General features: G+C 36.5%; 2 protein-coding genes across 3 annotated transcripts in view; one reads left to right on the plus strand and one right to left on the minus strand.

The window, feature by feature from the left end:
• Positions 1-3,615: 3,615 nt before the first annotated feature.
• On the minus strand, positions 3,616-7,699 carry ear (ENL/AF9-related super elongation complex transcription factor). 2 transcript variants are annotated; one of them, XM_071593841.1, is made up of 5 exons: positions 7,508-7,699; positions 7,086-7,263; positions 6,778-7,001; positions 6,451-6,615; positions 3,616-6,216 (listed from the first exon to the last, which is right to left on the minus strand). In XM_071593841.1, exons 1-5 carry the CDS (start codon positions 7,517-7,519, stop codon positions 4,591-4,593), a joined length of 2,205 nt encoding a protein of 734 aa, XP_071449942.1. In that variant the 5' UTR covers positions 7,520-7,699; the 3' UTR covers positions 3,616-4,590. The 2 variants fall into 2 exon arrangements, with proteins under 2 accessions (XP_071449942.1, XP_071449943.1); XM_071593842.1 differs by lacking the exon at positions 6,451-6,615.
• A 94-nt stretch (positions 7,700-7,793) lies between these two features.
• The window catches only part of LOC139695155 (elongation factor-like GTPase 1), a 498,678-nt gene continuing 478,525 nt past the window's right edge, over positions 7,794-27,946 (plus strand). The window contains exons 1-14 of the mRNA XM_071593808.1: positions 7,794-8,155; positions 8,230-8,309; positions 8,384-8,526; positions 10,337-10,468; positions 12,125-12,333; positions 12,614-12,818; positions 12,954-13,089; positions 13,173-13,360; positions 16,957-17,092; positions 21,905-22,083; positions 22,172-22,322; positions 22,932-23,220; positions 24,784-24,907; positions 26,114-26,736. Coding sequence (XP_071449909.1) covers positions 7,992-8,155; positions 8,230-8,309; positions 8,384-8,526; positions 10,337-10,468; positions 12,125-12,333; positions 12,614-12,818; positions 12,954-13,089; positions 13,173-13,360; positions 16,957-17,092; positions 21,905-22,083; positions 22,172-22,322; positions 22,932-23,220; positions 24,784-24,907; positions 26,114-26,736 — 2,759 coding nt within the window. The 5' untranslated portion in view covers positions 7,794-7,991. The remainder of the gene's footprint in view (positions 8,156-8,229; positions 8,310-8,383; positions 8,527-10,336; positions 10,469-12,124; positions 12,334-12,613; positions 12,819-12,953; positions 13,090-13,172; positions 13,361-16,956; positions 17,093-21,904; positions 22,084-22,171; positions 22,323-22,931; positions 23,221-24,783; positions 24,908-26,113; positions 26,737-27,946) is intronic.

Consider the following 27,946-nt stretch of genomic DNA (forward strand, 5'->3'; position numbering starts at 1 on the left):
CAGGGAGTATTATCAATGATGGGGATATTGTTTCACATTAGCAACATTATATGACTTCTGAATGAGCATGGGTATTAAGCACACTTGTAATTCTACAAAGCATTCTCAAGCCAATGACCTAGTTGAAAGAGCCAACCACACCCTTATCTACATGAGAATTAACAAGGATAATACTTCCAACTGGGATAAGAACCTCCCATAAAATTAACACACATGTAACATGCATTCAGCAAGGAACAAATCCACAGGAATTTTTCCATTCCAATCTTTGTGTGGATGTTCCTTGTTTTGTTAGCAGTTCCATCCAGCTACCGACAGAACCCACTGATGCTCCATTTATCACCCAGATAATCCTGATAGGACACAATTAACCATTTTAAGAAATAATGAACAAAAGCAAGTGAAATTGAAAGCCAAAGAGGAGCTCAAACCCTTTCCCCTCTGACAATAAGTGGGGCAGCTTATTCATGAAAAGGGAACATACCTGCAAGTGCAACCATACTATTCTGTTCATTGAATCTCTGGTCATATACCAGCAGGTACATACCATGAACAGCAGTTGGAAACTACTGAGCATCAGAATTTTTGTATTTGAACTAAGGCACCAAACAGATATAACTGATGACAGCATGATCAGGAAAGTGATGATGATAGGGTCCAGCAGTTTCTACTAGGCCAAGGAGAACCCTAAGATGATTGACTTTCTTGTCAGACTATTTGTTATGATATTACCTTCCTCATTCTAATAATATTTTAATGGCAGTTTCTAATTCAGTTAATTCAATCCTTTTTCATTTTTATGTGTGTCAACTATTTTTTTCTTCATAACCAAGCTCGTTTTATGTGACTGGACAGTTGGAACTGCTACCAGTGGTGGTACAAAGATAGAAGTAGAATAATGGAAATTGCCTTCCATTATTGAAATAGAAAGAAAGACTCGTACTTTTCCACAGATTTTATTATACGGCACGACGCGTTTTTAAAAGCCGCGACCATAAAAACCATTTTCGCGACCATAAAAAGCATTTTCGTATCTCAGCCCGCAGTATCTAAAGATTTTAAGTGGTGCTCGATCCCGTTTCTGGGAGATCTTTCATATAGGATTTCCAACTGCCTACCCACCTCACTCAAAGCAGCCTTCTACTCACCCATAACCCTCTCCAAACTTCTAGCCAATGGAAACGACACCCAGGATAGCCTTCTCAAATCAGGCATTTATAAACTGAAATGCGAGGATTGCAACAGCGTTTATGTCGGTCAGACCGGCAGGAATATCAAGTTACGAGTCAAGGAACACGCTAGGTGTCACAAAAATCAGAATAACAACTCTCTCTTCGCCAAGCATTTACTAGAATTCAACCACAGCAGTGACTTTGTCCCAGAGATATTACACACACTCCCAAAAGGATTAAAAATGGACGCTCTCGAGCAATTAGAGATTAGAAGGCACTTGGTGAACCCCAACACGACACTTTGTAATGAGCAATTATTCCCATACCCCTCCCCACTCCTCTCCGAGAAATTAGCCTGGAAATGGTCAAAACAATCCATCAACGCACCTGCGAGCCCCCACCCCCCTCAAATCCTTCCAACCCTACCCGCCCCCACTCTGTCCTGAGGGTATATATGCTTGCTCTGTCTGTTTTGCAAATTTGTACCTGATGATGCCGCAAGTCAGTGAAACGCGTCGTGCCGTATAATAAAATCTGTGGAAAAGTACGAGTCTTTCTTTCTATTTCAATAATGGATATCAATTACTTCCACGAAGTGAAGCCTGAAACAATAGAGGAAATTGCCTTATTCTCATCATTCTGTATCAGTGCAGCTAACCTATGTTTAACTTAGTATCGACTTGTATTGATACAATTGTCAAGTAAACTGAGTACTATATATGCAATGTCATGACTTCCCAAGTGGAGGAGCTGAGATAAGAGCCAGGAGGATTCGTTAAGATGGTAATAATATTTATTGATTCATCGGATGTCCAGCATCCTTCAATTTAAGCAATTAAATTATTTATTTAGGTTGATGTCTAAGTTTAATTAAGAACTGTACTTTAATAATTGGTAAGCATCATAATTGATGACATGAAATCAATAGGCTATCTCTTTTACATCTCTTAACACTAGTCTAACACTTTCCTACCTTAGTTTCCCATACTTTGTTATTTATGCAGGAATTCCATGGTCTCTACGTACAAGGTCTATCTGCTAACTATTCAGCCATGCAATTTTGAGAAAAATAGCCTTCCTAGAACAATGAGGCCTTAATACCCTTTGAAGTACTCCCTTTGGGGCCTCACACACACCCCAGCATCTCTCCTACTTTTCAAAACAATCAGCTGAGTCCTTTCTTGGAATGGTCATCAGCTGCCACGTAACATTCTCTTTTGTCTCATCAACTGACTGCTGTGAAGACTGGGCTTTTGTTTCATGGTCATAGCCATTAACCCAAAACTCATCTCTGGTTATGACTTTTTTTTAGAAAATCTGGGTCATCATTTACAACTTGGAGCAACTTCCCTGTGAATGCAGTATGAAATTATTAAAGTTGATGAGATACGAGAGAATGTGACGAGACAGCCGATGACCATTCTGAAAGAGGACTTTGCTGATTGTAGTAGAAGTAGAAGAGATGCTGAGTGAAGCCTCATGGTTCTAGCTAGGCTGTTTTTCTCAAAATAATGTAAGGATGGACCCTTTTTGGACACACCTCTTATATGAAGTGCAGCCAGGAGGAGCGCTTTAAGTTCTCTATAGCAAGTAAAGATGAAATATAAAAACCTCAAATCTACCAATTAACACTATCAAATGCTTTCTCAACATCTAAAAAAAATAAATTTATCCTGATTATAATCTAAGTTTCTCTCTAATAATGACCTCGTAACTGCTGTGGCATCACATGATTTCCTTTCAGAACCCTAACTGATGATATCCGTAGTAATCATTTGCCTTCCTCTTATTGATGACCATGAGTACTTAATATGCAAGTGAAATCAAATTTATTGGTCCATGATTTTCTTGTATGGCCACCTTTTTTAAGGAAAGGAACTAACACTGATATGACTATATCTTCCAGCCGAATTCCTCACACAGTATTGTCCATATACACTCGTCCTTCCACATTCTCCCCAATCCTCGAGTGCCATGAGGATGTTACTTATTCACTAAGCCTTATTAAATTTCAATTCCCTTATGCCCTTTCTATTTCACAATTAAATATGCCTGGAACTAAGATATCTGCATTTTATATTCTCATTCAATCTAAAATTGTTGGACTAATGCCTTATCCTCTATGTATTATTTCCATCTTTCTTGAATTTATCATAATTCAATTAATAATTTTCTTGATGCATCTTAAATAGTGTGCACACATTTTTCCTTTCTTACTTCCTGATAATGCTTTCACCTTCTTGTACTGCACACCAATTTCACCCTTCCTTAGTAAACTTTCCATATTCTCACACTGCATCTTCCACCTCACTTCTTTCACCCTATAAGTTTCCTGACTGAGTTCATTATTTATATGAGAAGAAATAAAAATATACTTCCCTAAATTTGTGAGCCATAAATTAGTACTCAAGACAGGATTATAGGAGAAGTTTTATTTCTTGGGCAGGGTAAATGATTTCAAAATAAAAGTTATATTATTACAAAATTCAATGTCTACTGAGTGACAGTGATCACAATATGTAATCAAAGGCAGCATTTTCAAATATACAAATTCTAACAGATACAACATCTAATTTCAAGGCACAATAAAATTAATTACATGTGCTGTGGTTGACTTTAGTAACATATTTACACCTTTGGCTGAACCAAATCTTATGAGCCATGCTAGACAAAAATACCAACATAATGATTGATAGAATGATATAGATCACTGCAAATATACTTTTAAGTTACATCTTAAAGTCAAATAAGCAGTGAAACAGAAATGAGATGCCCAATGCTATTTTAGACAAAATATATTCCCTTTCTGAGATCATAACTTGATTGGCTAGCAGTGAAGCATGAAAACTATGCTTCCAGCAAATAAACTAATGAACTATGAATTTTATGATGTGGTTTTAACATGTTAGTATACACAATACATTTCAGTCAATTTTATCATACAAAATTACAAATCACAAACTGTTCAATTATTTGTACATTTCAGCTATCATAGTTAATCACTTAAAATTTGTGCAAATATTGATATTCTTGACAAAACAACAAATCAACATCAAGTATCATTATAAAAAACTTTATAACCTTTTAAATAATTCAAATTCATAACCTAACTTTCAGTAGTTAATTATGCTCCAGGGATCACAAACTGAAAACGGTACACAAATCAGCAACAAAATAAGCAAGTATTATCTATAAGGTACTTAGTTTCACTCATTACTTCAAAAGGCAATTCACTCCCCCTCCACTTCCGTAACTGGGATCAAAATCATTACTGGAAAAATGTTATGTAACAGTGAGTGCACCACGCCAAAAACTCCATGGAGACTTGTCCATGTTAGAATTTAATTTGAGCACACAATTGCACTTAGAAAATATATAGACATCCTTTTTTTTAACACTCGCACAAGGCACCCTTTTGTCATGAGACAAAAAACTCCTGCAATTTCTTAACAGTACTTTTATCCAAAGCACAAAGATCCACATCAAAACTTTTACTGCTTATTTCATACTTCCCACTTTGCGTCAAAACCTGAACTACCTTTTGTAACTCTGTGTCATCTTTTATCGTCATTATTTTCTTCTGAAGGTCAAGTAACTCACTCAAATACTCTTTTGAAAACTTTGGCTTAAAACTGCCAGTGTTGTCAGCAGGTGGCTTTAAAGCATTGTCGTTTAATTTTTCTATCTTTATTTTAGGAATTTCATCGTCATCTTCCTTCATCTCCTTCACTGGGGTTACATCAACTGTATCCTCCTCTCTGTTCCGCTTGCTTCTCTTCTTTTTCTTTTTTTCCACCTCCTTGCTGCTCTCCTCCACAACTGTCTCAACCATTTCTCTTTCTTTCTTTTTGAGGCTTTTGTCTTTTGACTTACTCTTCGAACTACTACCCCCAGAATTACTTTTATCTCGGTGAGATGACTGTTTATGCTTGCTTACTTTAACATCCTCCATAATTATTTCTGGAGGACTCACATGTTCCGTGCGAGTATTTTCCGACTTCTCCTCAATCCTTACAATTTCCTTTGCTGCCTCAGGTTTTGTTTCTCGAGGGGAGAAAGTTTTTGCTTTTAATTTTGGTAGCTCAATCACATCTTCATCTCCGGATAGAGGTGATGATGTAGAATCACTTGTATGATCTTCCAACTCGGCAAAAAGAGTGGAAAGAGGATTCTTGGAGGGTTTCTCTTTAACCAAAGGAGTTGACCTTTCGGGCTCTTTTTCGGGAGAAGGAGGTAAAATGGGAGATTGCTCAGGAGATGGGCTAGGGGAGCGACTCTCAGACCTTTTACGTTTCTCACCATGGTGATCCCCTCCAGCACTACTGTTTTCCTTTTCCTCCACCTTTTTTGATTTCTCTCTTTCCCTTGATTCATCTTTCTTCTTGTACTTTTCCTTCTCTCGTTTCTTATGCCTATGCTTAAGTCTTTCTTTTTCGGAATCTTTATGCTTTTCCTTATCTCTTACCTTCTCAACTTCCTTGTTTGAGTGCTTAGGGGATTTCTTCTGATCCTTATCTTTGCTTTCTTTGGCATGCTTCTCACTCTTTTCAGGCCTCTCACTAGTTACTTTCTCTAGGTCTTTGTGCTTATCTTTTTTGGATTTTTCATCTTTAGCCTTTTTCTCCTTTTTTCTCTCACCCTTCACCTCTGAGCTCTTGGATTCTACTTTCTCCTTGTGTTCACCACCACTAGACTTCTTGGGTTCTTCCTTTGATAGTTTGGGGGGGGATGATGGATGCTTGCTGCTGCTTTTCTCCTTCGATCGATCACGTTCCTTATTCTTATCTTTCCTATCACCTTTCTCATCCCTGGAACTTCCATCTTTGTCCTTTTTTATTTCTTTCTGAGGGATATGTTTCGGCTTAACAGCACTATATTGTTTCTCACTGGTGATTTTATCAATGGGTTTACTGTTTTTACTTATGGGTGATACTTTACTCTGAGATGGTTTCTTTGGGTCTGGGGATACCTTAGAAGTTTTGATGGGAGGGCCAAACAGGTCAGCAAATGGGTTGCTTGACCTCGATTCTTCAGTTTTGACTTCCTAGAATGAAAGATTTTGAATGGAAATTAGATAAACAGAAGGCATACCAGAAAAAAAGAGTTGAATTACAATTTTTCTAGCAAGGCATAACTTTAAAAATCAACAATTTTAATATATATCTGAAGAATTTAAACGTAGTTTTGAAATGAATGAACAGGAAGTGTAATGAATTTTAAAGCACCCATTTTTTTTGTTTTAGAATGAATGCTAAAAACAAAAGTACACACAGTATACCTTTATTTTAGCTTTCTTTGAAGGGTCGCTAGTTAATTTAGGCTTCCCTGCAAGTGTAGGAGTTGAATGTTTAACTGTGGGTTGAACAGAGGGAGTTCCTTCTTCTGCACAAGTCTTTTCAGTTGATACTGAGTTACCACCTGCCTCAGAGCCCAGTACGCCAACCTAAAATTATTGCATGCAAAATATATTGGTTGGGTGCAATCTGAACCAAAATTATAACGGCTAATGACTTTTGTTCTAATGGGGCATTTTTTTAGATTAGTGTGTTGCACAGCCACCGAATTTTATTGTTAGTGTTAAGGAACATTTTAGAATTATACATACCCCACCACCTTTTATCAGCTTCCTCCTGAAGTCTTCCGTAGGATTTGAGAACGTATATTTTTCCCTTTTAATATTGCTGATAGGTCGTCCACTGTTCTGGAGATGCAGATCATAGTGATATTTAACCTTTTTAGGCTCATCTTTATTTTTGAAGTATACTTCAATGGGCAAGTTAAAACCTGCGTATCCGGACTCCTTTAAACAGTACGGCGGCTCTTTTATCACTACAAAGATAATCACATTGACATGACAAAATAAATGGAATCAAAATTAACAACACAAAAATTAAAACTAAAATATGCTTGTACCTCTTTTTGGCTTAGGAAATGTTTCGTGCAGATGGAAAACAACCTTATCGACAAAATAATTAATGTCAGCATTGTCCACTCCTCTAACAAATACCTCCCAATCATGGGTAAATCCTTCTGGTGTTCTCTTAGTTCTCAATGAAGCTTCGTGTCCTATTTCAAACCAAACCTCCACGCACTTTTGCGAGCACATAAAAAGTAAACATCATATATTACTACTAGGATCGAAAAATGGCCATTAATTCATCATTTGTTGAATGTATTCTATCAGGGGATGAGGCAAAAATATATTTATAATGAATTGGTGATTCACGTTCCTCGAAAATATGAAATGGATCAATAAAACACTGTAGTGAATGCCTTTCAAAGCAATTATAAGAAAATTTGAGCAAAGAACTAAGAGTTCATTTTCATCTACTTACCGAATAAGCCATAACCTTTTACATTGGAGTGAACGCGTATAATTTTAACAGTTTCATAGTAGCAGAGAACTCAAAACACTCTTGAGGGTGAAATTTTTTTCGATTAATTGCTGTTTTAACTCTTATTATCAGTACCATTACCATCTCCGCAAGGCTGAACAGTCTATCAACAACATTCAAGTAATTGTTAGTCTTTGTCGTTTATACACAACACTGAATTGCGCACCTCTTTTGTTTTTGAGCGCAACTTCTATTTGATTTCATTGACTGCCAGGAATTGCGAAAACTTTGGTGTTAACTTTTTTACAATTTTGTTTATTTACAAAACTTATGGTTGAAATTTCATTGATATAGAATAATGATGCATTGGAACAATATTTGCGAACTGCCATGTCATAGGTGTTGACTAAAACTGTTTTATATTCTAACCGGCCCGAACATATTTTAACACTTGCTAGTGAAGAAGTTTCCCTCGTTAATCAAAATGAGATTGGTATCTAAAGATAAATTACAAGAGTTGCAAAAACGCCCTAGTACTATCAGAAATATTTGTATAATGGCCCATGTAGATCATGGGAAAACAACATTAGCAGATTCATTAGTAGCAAGCAACGGTATTATATCCCCCAGATTGGCCGGAAAGTTGAGGTAATTTTTTTCAGAATTAATCTGGTTTATGATTTTGTTTCTGCGTCATTCACATATCGTTATTTCTTCAATAGGTACATGGACAGCCGTAAAGATGAGCAAGAACGGGGAATTACCATGAAGAGCAGCTCAATTGCATTATTTCACAGTTTGGGTAATTAAATTCCCCTATTTCATGAACAGTATGCTGGTGTATTTTTATTTCGTTTTAATTTCGTCTTATTTCAGGTGAATCAAAGGAATTTCTGATAAATTTGATTGATTCGCCTGGGCACGTCGACTTTTCGTCTGAAGTATCTACTGCTGTACGGCTTTGTGACGGAGCAGTTGTTTTAGTTGATGTTGTGGAAGGTGTGTGCCCACAAACTAAAGTAAGTCATAATGTTGGCGTTATTGGTACCCTGATTTTGCCTACCCGTATATAAGTTCCCCATTTAGTATGCATCATACATTGTAATCGCTGATGCATAACCCACCAAATTGTATACTGATTTGGTTATTGATCTATATTTGACATTATTTACTTCTTTTCACCCAACTTATGGGTAAGGAATAGCACTTCAGACGTGAGAACCCGGGAATGTCGTAGGAAGAGCCTATTTAAATTCCTTGAAACTTAAAATGGAAATGTGATAATCTACCAAAGAATAACGATTTGAAGTAATTTTTTGGCAGTAGAATTCCTTTTAAAGGTTTAACGAGCGTTATCTACCAGTTTTATTATGAAGGTGTACCGCCAACGTATTGTTTTGTTGGTATTGTATTGTCAGACCCAGAAAAAGGATTAAATTTAGCTTCTGAGAAATTTAAGATCGAGAAGACTAATAGATTATTAGTTACATAGTATTAATTTCATGAACAATAATGATGTTATTGTTCAAGTGGTCTGAAGACATTGAGCTCATTAATAATGGCCTGTGTGCATTGACACAAGAACGAGGCAAAAAATCAGGATACCCAAAGACAAGAGAAAATTTGCAAATCATGCAGCAAAAATTACATTTATTATTTAAGATCTCTTCTAGACGAAAATATATTTTGCTTGTACCAACGATTTACATCATTTCATTTTCAATGTAGTAGGAGTTGTAATGCATTTAATAGATCTTTTAAGTTTATGATGAATTTGGGAGGCGAAATGATGTTAGGTTAGGTTTTGGTGGGTGGATCCATTTAGATGGATGTTCTTTCTCTCATATGCCATGCACGTATGGTCAGTAGAGTATAGAAACGGCGAAGGATGTTTTAATTGCAAAAATCTGTATTACACAATACGCTAATAGTAAGCTGAGCTTGGTCCATGAGAGTGTTAGTTAATGACTCACTCATTGTCAGGCCAAGCTGCCTAGCGGTGGTACCAAAACACCTCCGAAGGAGAATTATTGTGAAACTAAGGTTAGAGGTGTGTTATGTCCTTGAAACGCACAAGGCATAGAAAGTTCTTAATGATTGGCATACTAAGCAATTGACAATCACCATGACCAAAACCCTAATCCATAACAAGTGCCTACGAGGTTAGTCACTTCGTTTGTTAGTGAGTGAGTTGAGAATAATTCAGTTTATTTTAATTTCCATCTTCAGAGGTTGTCTCCCCTCACTTTGCAAAATTAGCCTCGAACCTTGTCTTTTATAACCTGGGAGTGATTTCAAAGTCATATTGAAATATAAGTATGTGCCGGAGCATCTCACCAATTAGTCTTACTGTTAGATTTTAATTACTATTGTGATTAATCATTTACCATATTCATGATACTGGTATAATACAGCCTCAAGCAATATGCCTGGAATTAGTTTGAAGACATCTTTCCTCCCAATTGATATGTGCAAACTATTGACTGCATAATTTAAAATTCTGCCAAAAGAAATGTAGGATGCAGAAGTAGTCATTGCATTCACACTATCAATTGTAACCTTGAGAGGTGGTATGCTGTTATTTGAGGCGCCAAACAAGTTCAAGTTGTCACTAGTTGCTCCAAAAACTTATTCTGGCTATTTGATTGACATGTTACAAAATGTTCAAAGTCATACATATTGCAAATAGTATGGATAAAAGAAATATGTGGTTATTTTCATTGTATGACCATTTGGTAAAATAGGCAAATTATCTTTGATTTGTTCATGCTCACTTTGTTTGGACATGAGCAAAGAACTCAACCATATTGTTTTTATCTTACTTAACAGGTATCGATGAAGCAGGCATGGGAAGAAAACATCAAAATGGTCCTTGTACTCAATAAAATGGATAGATTAATTGTTGAAATGAAGCTCACACCATTGGATGCATTTATACATCTAACCCAAATTATGGAACAGGTAATGCTTTGGTCTAAGAACTTAAGTTGGGAACAAAAATGTATGTACTCCTATAGAGGTTACTGAAGTAGTGCTTCTATACATGAATGCAAACAGAATGGAAAAAATATATATATACCTAGCTACCTTGAGATAGGGCCCAAATGGGTCAAAGTTTTTGACCCGTTTGGGCCTATTTTGCAACTTTGCCCTAAAACCTGAAGAGAGTCAAACAAAAAGGTCTGTCATAATATTATGATAGTAAATATTTTTACCTCTAGCAGCTGGTACTAACTATAGTTATTTGTGTGTGTACAGCTTTTAATGTTTCCTTCTATGTGGCAGCAGTTAAAGTTTGTTTCTCCTTAATATTACCCCCTTTTTTGCGTCTTCAAACTTAACTATGCATATCAAAAGCAAAAGTATTAAAAATGTTGGTGTATGATAATTCTACTCTTGAATTTTTTTAGGCTGTATGACTGATGTATCATTTTACTTTTTGTTAAATATTTAAAATTAGGGTTTCACAATATGCTTGAAGCATCTTATTTTTGGGTCAGAGTAGTCCAGTGGATAGAGCACTGGGCTACTGAGCTGAGGGTTTGGGTTTGATTCTTGGTGATGCCTGCTGATGAAGGCAAATGATTTCTTCGGAAATGATCTGTTTGGGTTCAGGAAAGGGAGAGGTAAAGAGGAGATCATAGCAATCATGAGGTCATTAAAAGAAATATTGAAATTAACAAGGATGGATTCGTTAATTTTGCAGATTTTGCGGAATTAATTATAGAATATTTTAGTAGATTAGCAGGATAGCAGGGACTTATCCTTAATGTGCTCATGCCTCAGACTGCTCAGACAGTGTTAGGAAAAAAAGTAAGATAGGGATGTCCATTATCACCAATGATTTTCTACACAAGCGTGGAGAAAACAGCAAAAGAGGTTTGGGAAGAAATGAAGAGAGGAATGAAAATGAGTGAGTAGCTCAAAATTAGGTTCTCAGATGATCAAGCCAAGGGTGCGCAAGCATTGCCTAGTGTATTAGAAAGTCAGTGTGATGGATAGGGGGTGAAAACCAATGTAAACAAAATGAAGGTTTTGCAGATTTTGAGAAAGGGAAAGACTAAGTAAAATATTAATGTAGGAGTTCACGGACTAGAGTATGTGTAACAGTTTACCCATCTCCAAAGTGTTTTTGGATTGCATTAGGCAAAGTAGCTTTCACAAGCAGGAAGGAATTGATGGCAGGGATGCTGAGTATGGATGTCATGAAAAGACTTGTCAAAGGTATGATTTGGAGTATGGTTCTGTATTGCACAAAAACATGGTCTTTGAAGTAAGGTAATAAGCATAGATTGGAAGCTTTTGAAATTTGAGTGTGGAGAAAGATGGAAAAGGTGAAATGGACAGAAAGGAAACGAGCGAGGAAGTGCTAATCAATGTAGGAGAGGAGAGAGGATTGTAGGGGGAAATCGAAAGGAGGCAGGAAAGAAAGATAGACCACTTAAGAGGTAGGAAGAGAATAAGCATGTTAGGTTGAATGAGGGGGCAAGGAAATTTGCGGAATTAAAGAAGGGCTTGTTGTATTGATGGATGTCAAGTTGTGTTTTGTTAGGAGAGGCCAAGAAATGTGTGTACTGTTGTACTGTAATATAGTCTGTGTTTATGTTTCTTTAACAGGTGAATGCTGTCATGGGGGAGCTATTTGCATCTTCAATTTTAGGAAAAACTGAGTCCGCTGAAGAAGCAGAAAAGAAGAATAAAGGTGCAACATCAAATGTGTATGATTGGAGTTCTGGGCTGGAGGACGTAGATGATTCAAATCTTTATTTTTCACCTGACCAAGGAAATGTGATATTTGCCAGTGCTGTTGATGGCTGGGGATTTGAGTAAGAAAAGCAGTTTTCGTGGTCATTTACACCTTTAGTTAAATATTTATGAAAAATTGGAAAATCTTTGTGCAATTGTTAAAAAAAATTAACTTTAATTGTATTGATGTATTGCGTGTCATGTCCCTTAAAAGTTGATAGTGCATGATAGCTCGAAGCACACACATAACTGTAGACTATGTATGTACTATGTATTTTATTTCATGTGTGTGAAGGTTAGAAATGGCTTTTCTCCTTTGATGAAAAAACACATAATAGTAACAATGGAATTATTTTTCAGAGTAAAACATTTTGCAAAACTCTTTTCTAAGAAAATAAATGTTGAGGAAAGTTTGCTGGAAAAGACCTTATGGGGAGATTATTATTTCAATTCAAAGACCAAACAAATAACAAAAGGAGCACAAATAAAAGCTAGAAAACCATTATTTGTACAACTGATCTTAGAAAGTTTATGGTCACTTTATGACACAGTCATCATTCGAAAGGTATTTATTCTTCATTAACATTTTGTTTCCACCATTCATGTCCACGTTATTTCTTATTGCATCATAGAATGATAGATGATGACACATTTCTGAATTTTGAAATTTTGTGTCTTAATGATTGTTTTTCATGATCAGGAAAAGGATAAGATACCCAAAATTGCAGAAAACTTAGGAATAAAGTTGTCTACTCGTGATTTACGTCACACAGATTGTAAGGTTCAGCTTCAGGCAGTGTTCAGTCAATGGTTACCTCTGGCAACGGCACTTCTGGGTATGTTTCAATAAAGTGAACATGCTTCCCTGATTTTAATGGTATGTTTTTGGGTGGTGATTATGACCAGATTTCCTTTTCAGACATCGTTTGTGAAAGGTTTCCCTCTCCCTTGGATCTCTCAGATGAAAAAGTGGACAAATTATTCTGTGTTCCTTCCACCTCTTTTGATAATCTTCCAGAGGAAACAAAGAGTCTTCAAAATGCCTTTAAAAAGTGCTCGAATGATGATGAAGCTCCTGCCATTGTTTTTATCTCCAAGATGTTCCCTGTAAGTATATGGGTATAATTCATTCATATGCTAATGTGTACCATGTACCTTTTATTTCAATGGGGAAGAAAAATATTTTACATCAACCACAGTTAGTTCCTTCCCACGGACAATACGGGATAGCAACTGCAGGGTTATAGATAGCAAAAATTCCACTTGCCGCCCTTAGCGTCTAAAAAATAATTAGTTGTATTTAAATGCATGCTCTTCCACTAACCTTATGTGTTTTGCTATGATAACCCATTCTTTCCGAATGACCTCATTCGTGTTCTGTTCATCTGTTTTTAAGTTTCCCTTTCAATCCCTCGTCCCTCTCCGCGGGGGCAAATTCCTGCTACCTGCAACATTGGGTCGCATTCCCTGCCTTTTACAGACTCTTTGGGGGTAGAGTGTTTCGTGGTGCATTTTCATGTGGTATTTCAATTTCTTGCTTGTTGTGTCCTGGCTTCCGTGTTGTAGGATGGCTTTCGTGCTGCATCATGGGGTGCAGTTTTATAGTTGTTTTGCGGTATATGTGTTTGCATGAGTGTTGGATGAAGGGATTATTGCATGAGTGTGTGCGCTGCTGTGGGTGTAATTTTCTGTGTTGTTTTTTGCATGTGGTATTTTTCCTTTTTACGGTTGGTGACCTAACACCCCCGCCACACTCCCTTGCGGCGACTTGCGGGGTATTATGTAGATGTAGATGTTAGTTTTAGAAAACCATTTTCTAAGTATGGCCTAACCGTTCTCTGAATTGAACTCCTGTCTATTACTGGTGAAATATCATATAAATGTTTCACCGTGGAAATTGAACAACTTGGTATGATTATAAAATATTTCTTTCCAGTTCATATTTTGACAAACATATGTGTTACCAGGGTTTATGCTTGTCATAGTATACCTACTGGATGGGAAGTTGTTTCCTAACACTTCATTTTTATCCCCCCAAATAACTCCTCATTTTTCTCCCTATTCCTCACTTTATATCTTTCCCCAAAACTTTATCTTTATTGGCATTGCATTTATTGCTCAATATACTAAAGAAAAAATATGAGGGAAAGGCAATAAATGCAAAACTACAGTTTTTTTTATCAGGCATAAACTATCCATTATAACTTCCCACTGAAACAATGTAAAACACTTAAGAAACAAGTTAAAGTTTCATTGGAAAGACAATGAAAGCAAACCATCTCTCATTAAATTCCAAGCCCAGAAATGTTTATCAAAACAGATCTCCCATTGCTGATTTCAAGCATATTATTTTAGTGTATAATATTTAGTGCCCTCTCCGATGGACTAAAACCTTGAAGTGGTGTAAGGGCTTGTGCGTTCTTCCTATGACTCCTAAAGCTGTGCTGGTGGGAGCAATGATAATTGCTCCTGGTAGGGGCACCCATGCCTGATAGGTCGAAGGTTAGGAGTCAGGCAAAAGGTAGTCCACGCAGCATCTGTTCCTCAGTGACGCGGCTGAAAAGACATCTGACCCCAGTGGGGTGGGCCTTGAGTGATGATCACGTTAAAAACACTACTGAGGAAGGCGATGGGAAACAACTTCTATTATTAATCCTATAATTTTTATGTTGGATAGTATAGAAAAAAAAGTCCTGGAAACTATGGGACTTGGGCTCAGTTGGCCTTGTGTCATGCCGAACAGCAGGAGAGGCAAGGCTTCTGCAATCATCATTTCACGAAAACCTTGCAAAGCAAAACTGATAGCAGAAATACAGAAAAGGCAGAAGAAGAAGACCAAATTAGGAACTTGCAATGTTAGGACAATATTGAGTACAGGTAAATTGGAGAATGTTAAGCAAGAGATTGTTAGAGGAAATATACATATTTTAGGTCTATACTAGGTGAGATGGAAGGATGGCGGGAAATACTGGAGTGATAGTTATCGAATAATATACAGTGGAGGGAATTAGATCCAACAAGGGGTTGTAGCTAATTAAAAGCAATTATGAGATAGGAATTTGGCCAGAATCCTTTGTCCGATCTGTGTTGGTTTCTATTCCAAAAAAGGTAAAGGCTACTTCATGTGAGGACTACAGAGCAATAAGTTTTATTTTGCTCACAGCTGAAGTGGTTCTCAGGGTCATCAATGATAAGAGAATGGAGAGCAGGGCAAATGATTACTTAGGGGATGATCAGTTTGGGTTCAGGAAGGATAACACACACGTGATGCCATTGCAATAATGAGATCATTAATTGAGAGGAGCAAACAATACAATCAGGATGTATTTGCCTGTTTCGTAGGTTTCAATAAGGCATTTGACAGAGTGAATTAGGAAGAACTAATGAATATATTTTATATAATAGGAATAGATTGAAGAGATATGAGGGTAATCCACTACCTGTGCATGTCTCAGACTGTTCAGGTGCAAGAGGGGGATGCAGAGTCCAGTAGGGCAGTATTAGTAAGAGGAGTAAAGCCAGGTTGTCCATTATCTTCTGTGCTACTCAATGTATACATGGAGGAAATGATTAAAGAGGCATGGGAAGAACTGGAGATAGTAATGATAGTTGGCAGGAACTCCATGAAATCAGTTAGGTATGCTGACGATCAAGCTTTAGTTTGTCAGTTAGCCAAGGGATTGTAAGCATTGCTGCGTACATTGGAAATTCTGTGTGATAGGTATTGGATGAAAATAAATGTAAATAAAACGAAGGTTTCCATAGAGAGAAAGGCTGAGTTAAACGTTAAAATAAAAGGGCAAAAACTAGAGTATGTAGAACAGTTCATGTATCTGAAAAGTGTTTTTGACCAAAATGGTCAAAGAAATTGGGACGTAAGGAGAAAAATTGTGTGAGGTGGAGGGGGAAGGAATTGATAACAGGAGTATTAACTAAGGCTGTTAAGAAAAGGCTTGTTGAAACTTTGATAGGAAGCATAGTTATGTACAGTGCAGAAACTGTCATTCAGTCAGGATGATAGGCGAAGATTAGGGGGCCTTGGAAAAGTGGGTGTGAGGAAGAATGGAGAAGGTGAGGTGGACAGAAAGGAAAACAAATCAGGAAGAGTATGGTAAGGGAGAAGAGGGGATTTGGGAGGAAATTAAAGGAGGCAGGAGATATGAATACAGAGCATTTTGATTGGCGGTTGGATGGCAAAAACTGTGATAGAGGGGAGAATGTTAGGCAAGCAAGGAAGAGGTAGGAATATACAGAGATGAAGAGGGGATTGTTGTAGTGTAGGATATTCAGTTGTGTTTTGCTAGGAGAGACAAGAGAAATATTTGTTAGTTTTGCTAATCCAAAACCTACCTTAATTGTTAGATTGTATAAAATAATCATTATTTCGTGCAGGGTTTTGTGGAAGCCATTTCTCATAAACACATCCCATGTATAATTTTCCTTCAATAATTTAAAAAATAAAAAATACCCTAATAATTCATCATAGAATTATAATTGGTATCCCACCAAAAAAGATGGGTCTTGGTTGGGCATAGACTGAACAAAGATACATTTATAAAGCTCTTCTAAAATAACACTACCTGACATTCAACTTTTCATTTAACATGCTCTGAAAATTATCTTGTAATTTTCATTTGTAATTTCCATGCCATGCTTGTGAAAAATAATTAATTCAACGTTTCTTGGGTTCTCCATACCTCTAGGTGGACCGAAAAAACCTGCCTATTAATAAACAGAGGCCTTTAACTGCAGAAGAAATTGCTCAAAGGAGAGAACTGGCCAGGCAGCGCCATGCTGAAAAACTTCTGAGTCTCTCAGCTAAAGTTCCTGATGAATCAGGTACAAGTTTAGGGGATAAAATCTTTGCCCAAATGATTTTTTTAACATAATATGTGTATACATGTATAATATGGTAAAAGTAGGAAACAAGAAACAAAGTCTGTGCCATATGATGATGATGATCTCCAACCTGATGATGACGTCCAAAGTCAAAACCTAGATTTTGTTTTAAATAAAGTGTGTGTGGAATTACAAAGTTACTTCCATCATTTCTGTTATTAAAACTTCAGAGTATAGCATTATGTGACAAATGCGATGTGCAATACATAAAAAACAGAATGACTATTTGACATTATTCTCTCTCCACTGATTTTTACATGGAAGATAGGAGTCAAAGGATGCTATGGGAGCAGTAGCTAATACCTCGTTATTTTTAGTGGTGACAAGGAGAGTCAGTTTGGGGTAGCAGTTGTGCTGGAAAGTTTAGGTAAAAAGGTAGTTAGTGTGGAAGTGATTAGTGGTGGAAATTTATTAGTTGTAATAAAAGTAGAGCCAACAATCTACTGGTAGTCCAGATGAACAATCGGACATATATCCACTGTGCAGAAGAAATAGACACTAATTTGTCCACTATAAGAAATAATCAGGAACATACCTGGAATGGAAACACCTTGTGATAGGGATTTGAATACTGTGGTGGATGAAGGGAAGAATAGAATGTTGGCAGGGGGTACCTATTTATGAGAAAGGAATTACTGTAGAGAGATAGCAGTTTAGTCGTGAGAGAGAAAGTTTAATAATCACATTCTTCTCTCTGTTCAAACACCATAATAAATGTAGGTACACATGAAAAATGCTAGAAAATGCAGGAAGCTGTTAGACTGCACTATGGTGGTAAACACATAGATGTTAAAGTAGCATCATCAATTGACACAGGTAGCTGAACCAGATGCAGATTCAGATCATAATTTCATGTTTGTGAAATGTAATTTAGCATTCAAAAGGAATATGAATGATTAGATTTTGAGAATCTGAAATGTAGAAGCTTTCACAGTGCAGACAATAGTGGTTGCTATTTCAATGTGTCTTGCGGTTTAACCTGGACCCTTGGATACCATTTGCATTCACTATGCATCTTTAAATTATCTATTTTGAAATATGTTTTCACTGTCTTCACGAAAGCTGATAAAGGGCACAATAGTAATATTACATTAATGTGACTACGTACAAAAACATGATATTTTTTCAGTATTAATGATCTCGAATAGAAATTGAATGATTTCACAATATTTTTCCATAAAAACATATATATTGTGTCAAGATGTGAACGTAGATCAGTGCTGCAGATTGGTTATTTCATATGAATATAGCATTTGTTCAATTTTATGAGCTTGTTAAATTAGATCTACCAATTCAGCCTGTGGTCTCTCATATTTTTGTCCTGTCATAGGTGAGATATTACAATGAACAGTTTACTAAAACAGCTTATAGCATTTAAATCTAAATGCATTCAAAAAGCATATGATTTATTGAAACAATTTTATACCTCTCTCTGACTCCCCTACTTAAACATTCTTTTGTCATCTGTTAAACGTAACTTTCCCATTTGAAAAAGTCATTCCCTCAATTAGTCTTGAATCAATTCCTCTCAATAATGGCAGGGATATATGCAATATTCAAACATCTGAGAGAATTATATAAATTGTTTGTGATATTAATTGATCCAAGCCCATTCAATTTTAATGCAACTCTTGAATACTTGTAACCATTATTTTGCCATAGGAAGGTGTTCAGAATTATTTTAAATAGAAAAGGTTAAATCCCTATTAAATAGAGGGACAAAAATAATGAGAACCACAGACCTATCTCTTTCACTTGACTACATTCTTGATGTGGTCGAAGGGCTTGTTCAGTCTGATGATCCCTAGAGCTATACTGGTGGAAGTAATAATAATTGCTCCTTGTAAGATCACCATGCCAGATAAGTTGAAGGGTTATAGCCAGATATAAGGTAGTCTGTGCAGTGTCTGTTCCTTGGCTAGGGAGCTACAAATACCTCTGACCTCAGTGGGGTAGTCATTGAGTGATGGTGTAATGTTAAAACACTATTCAGGAAGGCAATGGAAATGCACCTAAGTTATCTATCCTTCGAATCATTGGGCACAAATATGAGTCCTAGCCGTCCTGAATTAAGTGAGAATTTAGGATGACATATCTTGGCTTGTGGATTATGCCTAATTTATCATGAGAAGAATTATAAGGAAACTATCAGGAAAATTAGGTTCACTCTGCTATGCTGTTCATGTTTTGTCTAAATCTACAACCCTGGAGGTTCATGAAGCTGTTTATGACTGTATACTACCTTGATCAAAAAGTTCCCGGAATAACCACCGTGTGGCGCTCCCATCGTTCCGATTTGAGTTCTGTTTTTTTTGTTAAATTGGTACATCTGTTGTTGATATTCCCTTTAAATCTTAGTGTCATAACTTGACATTTGCAAAAGTTACGGTCGGTTTTCGGTATGTCCATCAGTGCTTCCTGCGATTTTTCCATTACTTCCTCTCGGCTGCTAAAACGCGTTCCCCGTAATGGTTTTTTAACTCGATTGAACAGAAAGAAGTCACAGGGAGCCAAATCAGGTGAATTCGGTGGCTGTTGGATGGTATTTGTTGCATTTTTCGTCAAAAAATTACGAATAATGATAGCACTGTGCGACGGTGCGTTATCATGGTGCAAAATCCACGAGTTTTCTGCCCACATTTCTGGTCTCTTTCGGCGAATTGCTTCACGCAAACGTCTCATAACGCCCAAATAATACTCTTTGTTTACTGTCTGGCCTTCTGGCAAAAATTCATGATGCACTACACCGTTGTAATCCATGAAAACCGTCAGCATTGCCTTCTTTTTTGACTGAAAACGACGTGGTTTTTTTGGTCTCGGCTCATTTGGTGAACGCCATTCACTTGCCTGATGTCTGGATTTCGTGTCGTACTCATAAACCCACGTCTCGTCTCCAGTAATGATCCTTTTGATGAATGTGGGATCGGATTCAGCCTCGCAAATCATGTCTTTTGCGACGTCAACACGGTCTCTTTTTTGCATGAAATTGAGGTCTTTTGGAACCAACTTTGCTGCTACACGACGGAAACCCAAATCATTAACCACAATGTCTTGGGCGGATCCATAGGCAATGTTCAAGTCCTCCGCTATTTCTCTGATGGTTAATTTGCGGTTATTGACCAACATTTCTTTTACTTTATCAATTTTTTCACCGACTTTCGATGTCGATGGTCTGCCACTGCGTTCATCATCTTCGATTGACTCACGACCACTTCTGAACCGCTCGTGCCACTGGTAAACGACCGTTTTTTTTAGAGAATCGTTGCCGAAACACTTTTCCAACATTTCCAACGTCCGTGCGCCACTAAATCCGTTTTTTACGCAAAATTTAATACAAGTTCGTTGTTGCAAATTTAAATCCATTTCTGAAATTGTAAAAAATCGCCAACACACACAGAGATAGATGTACTCTTGGCTACGTAACTTTTGCAAATGTCAAGTTATGACACTAAGATTTAAAGGGAATATCAACAACAGATGTACCAATTTAACAAAAAAAACAGAACTCAAATCGGAACGATGGGAGCGCCACACGGTGGTTATTCCGGGAACTTTTTGATCAAGGTAGTATTACGGTCATGCTAACTAACATTTATCCGTAGGAATTCTTTATTGAGAATCCTTACCTAATATGGAAAAAAGTCTTTCATATGCAGAAGGGAATTGAAAAAATGAGACAGGTCTCATTTAATACTCTCGCTAAACTAATTTTGGCAGAATGCAACATTTTGCCAGTTACATGTTGAAAAGCACAAACTTCATGCGCAAAAACTGTATGATGTACTTTAAAAAAATCCACACTGACGATTTAAATTAAAACTAATAGATCAATACAATACTCTCAGTAGGTATTTTTTTCAGATTTTATTACAACAACTTGATACTGCTGAAATCTTTAACAGATTTAGGAGATTTACTAAGAAGTCCCATACCACATCTCTTTTAGTCCATTGGATGAGGTTGTTAAGGAACGGTTGTCAAAACTTTGATATGGAGTGTGGTTTTGTACAGCAGGGAAATATAGTCAATGAAGTAGAATGATAGGCTTAGATTGGAGGCTTTTGAAATTTTGGATAAGAGGAGGATGGAAAAGGTGAAATGGGTGAAAAGCAAAACTAACGAGGAAGTGCTAGGCAGGGTGGGGAATGAGAGGGAACTGAAGTGAGAATTTCCATGGAGGTAGGAATTGGATACAGAACATTTTGATTGGTGATGGTATTTTGAAAACTTAAAGAAGGGAGGACATTAGGCAAATGAGGAAGTTAAGTTAAGAACTAAAAATCACAATTGTATTATTTGTACTATGTTTCTTATAAACAGTGTTAAGTTTTTTGTTTCTCTTTTGAAATTCAAATGTTTTTTTTTAATGGGCAATGAATATTATTATTATTATTATTATTGGGCAATGCATGATGAAATCATAGAGTTAGTGCTACTTAACTAGATTGATTTATGCTGTCAGTACAATCATATCACTAAATATAGTGTTAAATAGTGAAAATTAATTGAAGATGGAAGTCCTACTACACTCAGAATAGCTGTTTGACTTTGTAGTAAAAAAAACAACTGTCACAAGTAGATGAAGTGGTGCACTTAAGTAATTCATGAATAGTTGTCAAAAACCACATTTATCTGTTCATGCTGTTTTACAGGTTTATTGTATTGGATTGTAAGTAATCATCCAGATATTAAACTTTGTTTTGTGAATATGTAGTGTCCTGTTCTAATTATTACAGCATCTTTATTTTTTAGCGGAGACTTCACAACTGGTCATGCAAGAAGGTCAAGAGGATATTAAACATGAACCTGAAGTGGTGGCGGATGATGATGCTTTTATTGCATTTGCTCGTGTGTTTAGTGGAAATCTCAAGAGTGGACAACAGCTATATGTGCTGGGACCGAAGCATGACCCTTGTAAAGCCTTAGAAAAGGTATGAATGGGATTAACCGAGGTCCAAAATTGTGTTAACTTCTCGAGTCCTAATGCATGGTCATAAATACAATTTATATTTATTACAGTTCAAAGATGGAAAAGAGGTTGATCCATCATTGACATTGAAGGATCTAAAGTCAGGACAGCATATTACCTTGGCGACTGTTAATGAGCTGTTTCTTTTGATGGGGAGAGAACTTGAAGCATTAGAAGAGGCACCTGCTGGAAATATAATTGGTATTTATTTCTCAAAGGAAATTGTTTCATTACGTCTATGAAATGTTGATATTACCCTACATTCATTTTTTAACAAGCACATCTGATTTAAAATCCAGAATCACAATTTTGTAGAAATATTTTGTATTTTCATAACTGCCAAAGTATTTCATTGCACTTGAAGGAAAATTAGTCTATGCTTAGGTTAATAATGAACCCTTGTTCAAAATGTTCTGAAAAAGACAAGGTGGTTACTTTGGGGAAGCCTTCATTATTTTTGTTGAATTTCAACGTTATAATAAAAAGCATTGTTATCATAGTGCATAAAGGTAAAGGAGTCATTAAATTCTTAATTTTAATGCAACATGCTAATCTCATTAAATGGTCATGAATAATAAACATGAATCATCACATCATCTATGCATCAGTATTCTTTATAAGGTAATATTAGATGTTCTCAGGAGACAGAAACAGGTATGATGAACTGCCTGTTGAAAGTGATTTTCTTGGCACCAAATAAATGTTGAGTTTATTGGATAATTAGTGAGAGTGTTAAGTAGTTACATCAACACATGTATAGTTGAACTTTTTATAGATGAAATAGTGTAATTTTAAATTTTCTCTCCCCAGGGATTGGTGGATTGGAGGAGCATGTGTTGAAGTCTGCAACTTTGTCCTCGAGTATAGGCTGCCCATCATTTAGGGAGTCTCATTCATCATTGGTCGGTGATATGCCAATCTTTCGTGTGGCAGTTGAACCGTGCCATCCATCAGAAATGACAGCACTGGTAAGAGGTCTTCGCTTACTAAACCAAGCAGATGCTGCAGTTCAGGTCCTTGTGCAAGAGACTGGAGAGCATGTGCTGGCAACTGCAGGAGAAGTGCATTTACAAAGGTGCCTGCAGGATTTGAGGGAAAGGTTTGTTTCTCTTGTATTAATTTCCTTTCTGACATGGTTTGGTTCAACAACTATGTGTTCTTATGGTTATGTTTTGAATATTTATCATCCCATATTATCAGCAGGGAGAAAATCTTAAAATACAGTTGAATAAAGTTTTAATTCCTACGATATAAAATAATAATTAAAAGGGAATATTTTTTAAACTTCATTTACATTACATTATTATACAATTACATTAACTTGTAATTATTACTAAAAAATAATTGAGAGAGAAACTTAATTTTTATTTGTTATTCTTAAGACTTCTCTACATATTCACCATCCAGAGCTATACATATCTCCTAGGGTTTCTTGACCTTTTGAAGGTCATTGTGGAACTCAGCAGATTGCATCCAAAACCATTGTTCCACCTCTTGCATGATGTCATTCAGTTACCTAATCTGTGACCCCACAATGGTTTTTTGAGTTCTTGGAATAAGAAAAGTCATTTGAGGCAAGATCTGGAGAATAGGGTGAATGTGATGAAATTTCAAAGCCACATTGGTTTGATTGCCAATCAATATTGTAGGTCGTGCTGTGTTTACTTCTGGAAAGATGTCAGTCGTTGTAGAACCAAGCGTGCTGGCACCTTTGACATTTGCTGTTCTTCATAAATGAATTTCCTCTCACAGCTGTAGCTAAGATCAGTCTCATTTATGATCATTTGGTTGGTTGCTCTTCCGTCTATTCGAATCCACCACTTTCTTCGCTGTGGCAGCAGTGAGTGATGGTCTTCCACTTCTTGGATCATCTATGAGGGACATGTGGCTTGTTTGAAAATTCCTTTTCCCTTCTTATATACGTGTCATACAATGGACTGTCATAAACAGCCATTATTTCATTGTGGGTTTGCCGGGCACTGTAGCCTTTCAAATGAAGGAACAATCACACTGCAAGTCTCAATCTTCTCCACACTGTGAGTTACTTGAATATATGGTTTCATGAAACAAAAAACTACATTAATAGCTCAAATTTACAACAATATGTGCAAAAGGATCAGTTAATATGCAGAGTAAATTTTATCCAAAGATCTCGGTTATTTATTAGTAATAATTTCTTAAAAACCATACCTCCACGGGTATTGATATCTAAAATTGGTTTTTGTTTTCTTTTGAGTCACTGAATGAATTTGTATGATACTTGAAAATTTGAATTACTTGTTTTATTTTCAATTTTTGTGGTTACTTCGCTATTTTTAGATTGAGGAACTAAAAATTTTAATAGATATAAATTATACAGACATTACAAGAAATGTTGTGATTACATTATATTGTGAATATTATTATCTTTCCAAAAATTTACTTTACATATCTGTGTGCTCTATTATGATTTTAAAATTATAGTAATGGTTGATGGGAAAAATCTAATATCAAATTTAATTTTCTTCTATGCAAAAGATTGTAAGAGCCATCATTAGAATAATGAAGAAAAAATGTCTGCTGTGACCTTTGTTTAGTGATTTAAGGGGTATTTTCTGATGTTGCTCTGTTACTATATTAATTTGGAATTCCCCTGAAAGGAGTGTTTATATTAATTTTTCAGATATGCCAAGATTGAAATAAATGCCTCCAAACCGATTGTACCTTTCCGAGAAACAATTGTACTACCTCCAAAAGTAGATATGGTGAATGAAGTCATACAGGAACAAAATACATCAGTGAAAAAGGTTAGTAATTAAAATGTTTGTTCCCTTGGTATCTTTCTGCGTATTATGCACTTGTTGTGAGCAACATTGAAATTTTGCTTGTAATATTTTGAGTCCAACCGGTGTAACAAACTTTTCAGCACCATGGAAAAAATATTGATATGCAGACAGATTTTGCTGAGGGAAAGTTGGCCAATTCTTCTCTATTAGTAATTTAAAATTATGTAAGGTTGACTGATTGGGTGTCTCCTAAGTATTTTACTCCAATATTATCTTTCTCGGAAGAAAACTTATTATAATCTCTCTAAGTTGTCCATGGCTCTTTGTCCGTAGTAGTAGTAGTTTTGAGGGGAGGCGACCGACAGCTAAGGTCATTTGCGCCATAGGGGATGGATAGGAAAGGATGAAGGGTGGAGAGAAACCCGGCGTCGGCATTAGCCTACTCTTTACGAAAGGCGCCAAGGGGTCCGCAGTTTAACGTCCCATCCGACGGACGGCGTACTCACTCAAAGTGCCCTCCACAAAGCACCTCAAGTAGGGATCGAGATACCTCTGAAAAATATTCAACACCGCCGGGATTTGAACCCGCGCCCTCATGGTGGGAAGCCAGTATGTTAGCCCCCGCACCATCTCGATCCCCTCTTTGTCCGTTCATGTTCATTTTCACTAATGTCAAAACAAGGTAAAATCTCATGTTTCCACTTGCCTCATTAGATTTAGTGTGCGGGATAGAGGAGGGGATGGAGAGCAATAGGTCCCAAGTGCCAAAAAATTAGGGCATATGGTTTCATAAAACCCTGCGGATTTCAGTTCATGTATTGTCTTCAGGAAAAAAACTAGCATTATTTGTTACTTTTTGAGTTCAGTGGTGCAAGGGAACCCTAATATGGAATAGCATATTAAGGAGTTGTGTTAAATAGGCTTCATGTGATTTTTTTACAGAGCTCAGATTGGAAGAAAGTACTTATCCTCTATGAATAATAGAGCTAAGGTACTGGCTTTGCTTTAAAATTTGCTTATTTCAAAATAACATATCAGTAGAAAATTGAAAGAATCTTAAAAGAATGTGAAGTCAATACATTTCCATAAATATTAATACCTAAGTTTTTTTTCAGTTTTACTTTTCAAAAATATCTTAGTAAGACTGGATATTAATTACATGTATTTAATTTTCAATATGAATGTGGAGACCATTTTTTAACCATTTCAAATTATATCAATTCATAGGCAAAAGAAGATAGTTCTGATGATGGTGGCCTCATAACAATTACAACTCCAAACAAGCGGTCCATTTTAAAAATTCGAGCTGTGCCCTTGCCAGAACCTGTGACTGATATTCTTTTGAGTAATGGAGATATAATTAAAGCAATGGACAAATATCATGACCGACAGAAAAAGGTTGAGGAAGAAGTCAGGTCTAAAATGGATAAGCTTACATTGGAAAGTGATCCACACAATGCTCCGTATACTCCCACCAGCTCTCTTCCTGAAGAAATGTTGACTGCGGTTGAAGATCTTAAAATGAAATTGAAGAAAGAGTTCTGCAATGCAGGGAAAAGTTGGGAAGGTGCTGAAAATAATATATGGAGTTTTGGACCTAAACGTTGTGGTCCCAACATACTGCTCAATAAAATCCAGAATGCACCTAATCTGAGCTTTTGGAGTGAGAATGAGGCACCTAAAGAAATTTTAGATCCGAAATGTGAACAGCTCTTTAACTATAATAGCAGTTTTGTCAATGGTTTTCAACTTGCAACTTTAGCTGGTCCACTCTGTGAAGAGCCAATGATGGGTGTTTGTTTTGTTGTTGAGGATTGGGCTGTTTTGGAACTTACAGAAGATGAAACTGGGTAAGTTCAATTGATTTCATTATATTATTTAGATATTTAATGACCCTTAATGGCTGGTAGATTTGAAAAAGGCATTTAGTGACTCGGTTTTATGTGAGAATTTCTTAATTTGCGTACTAAAGTGAATGGGAAAATTTTCTCCCTATTATGGTATAATTACATAGTTGGTTTTTCACCTCAGAACTATCAGTTGGCCTATCTAGACTGCTTTCTTATTGTTTATCAGTTTTTTTAAATTTTTGGGTACCATGTTTGATGGCATATAAGATGCCTGGTACTCGTAAATAAGGCACCCCCTTATTTCAGTTGGGCACACTAAAGAAAAAATGTTTTAACCATCTACATGGAAGTTCGACTGACCGAAAGACCAACTTAAGTTCGACAGACCAACTTAAGTTATATTTCCTATTAGTTGTTACATCTCAGAAAAGGGGTTAAAACAGGGAAGATGGTTGAGAAAATGGACCGTAGAAGAATTAACGGGATGAAAAAGGAAGGAGAACCAGGCTGCATTGGAGAAAATCATGAGTGAGGACAGGAAGCTGGGTACAATAGAAGGAAAATGGGAACTTATCAAAAAGATAAATCGAAAGCCACAAATCAAACAATTATTAATTAAATGCTGTAAACTATAATTATTGATTGCATTAAATGATCTTTCATGACTATTTTAGGATTCCATCTAATCCTGGACTAAAATTGTTAGAATCATTGCAAAGCAAAACTTGACAGCCACAGTAAAGAAAATGCAGAAAAGGACCAAATTAGTTAAAAAAGGAAACTGGAATGTTAAGGCAATGTTGAGGATACAAAATTAGACAATATAAAGTGGGAGATAAAGAGAGGAAATATAACTGTGTTAGGGCTGTGCAAGTTGAGATGGAGGGATAGCAGAGATTACTGGAGTGATAGTTATAGAGTAGAAAGCGGCGAGGGCAAGAACCAGCAAGGGGTGGCTATAGTATTCAACCATAAGGTAGGAAGAAGAAGTGAGATAAACATAAAGCAAGCAATTGATAGAATATTATTAGTATAAGTAAAAGCTGAACCAACAAACTTGGCCATTGCTCAGGTCTGCGTGTCACCAAGCAATTGTACGGAGGAAGAGGTTGAGGGGGTATATGATCAGTTGAAAGATATAATTGTGAGTGTTCCTCTAGGGAAACATTTGATAGAGATGGGGGATTGGAACCCGATGGTAGGCAAAGGA

This window comes from Hetaerina americana, unplaced genomic scaffold (assembly GCF_022747635.1).
Source record: "Hetaerina americana unplaced genomic scaffold, ioHetAmer1.1.p SCAF_6, whole genome shotgun sequence".
NCBI classification, from domain to species: domain Eukaryota; kingdom Metazoa; phylum Arthropoda; class Insecta; order Odonata; family Calopterygidae; genus Hetaerina; species Hetaerina americana.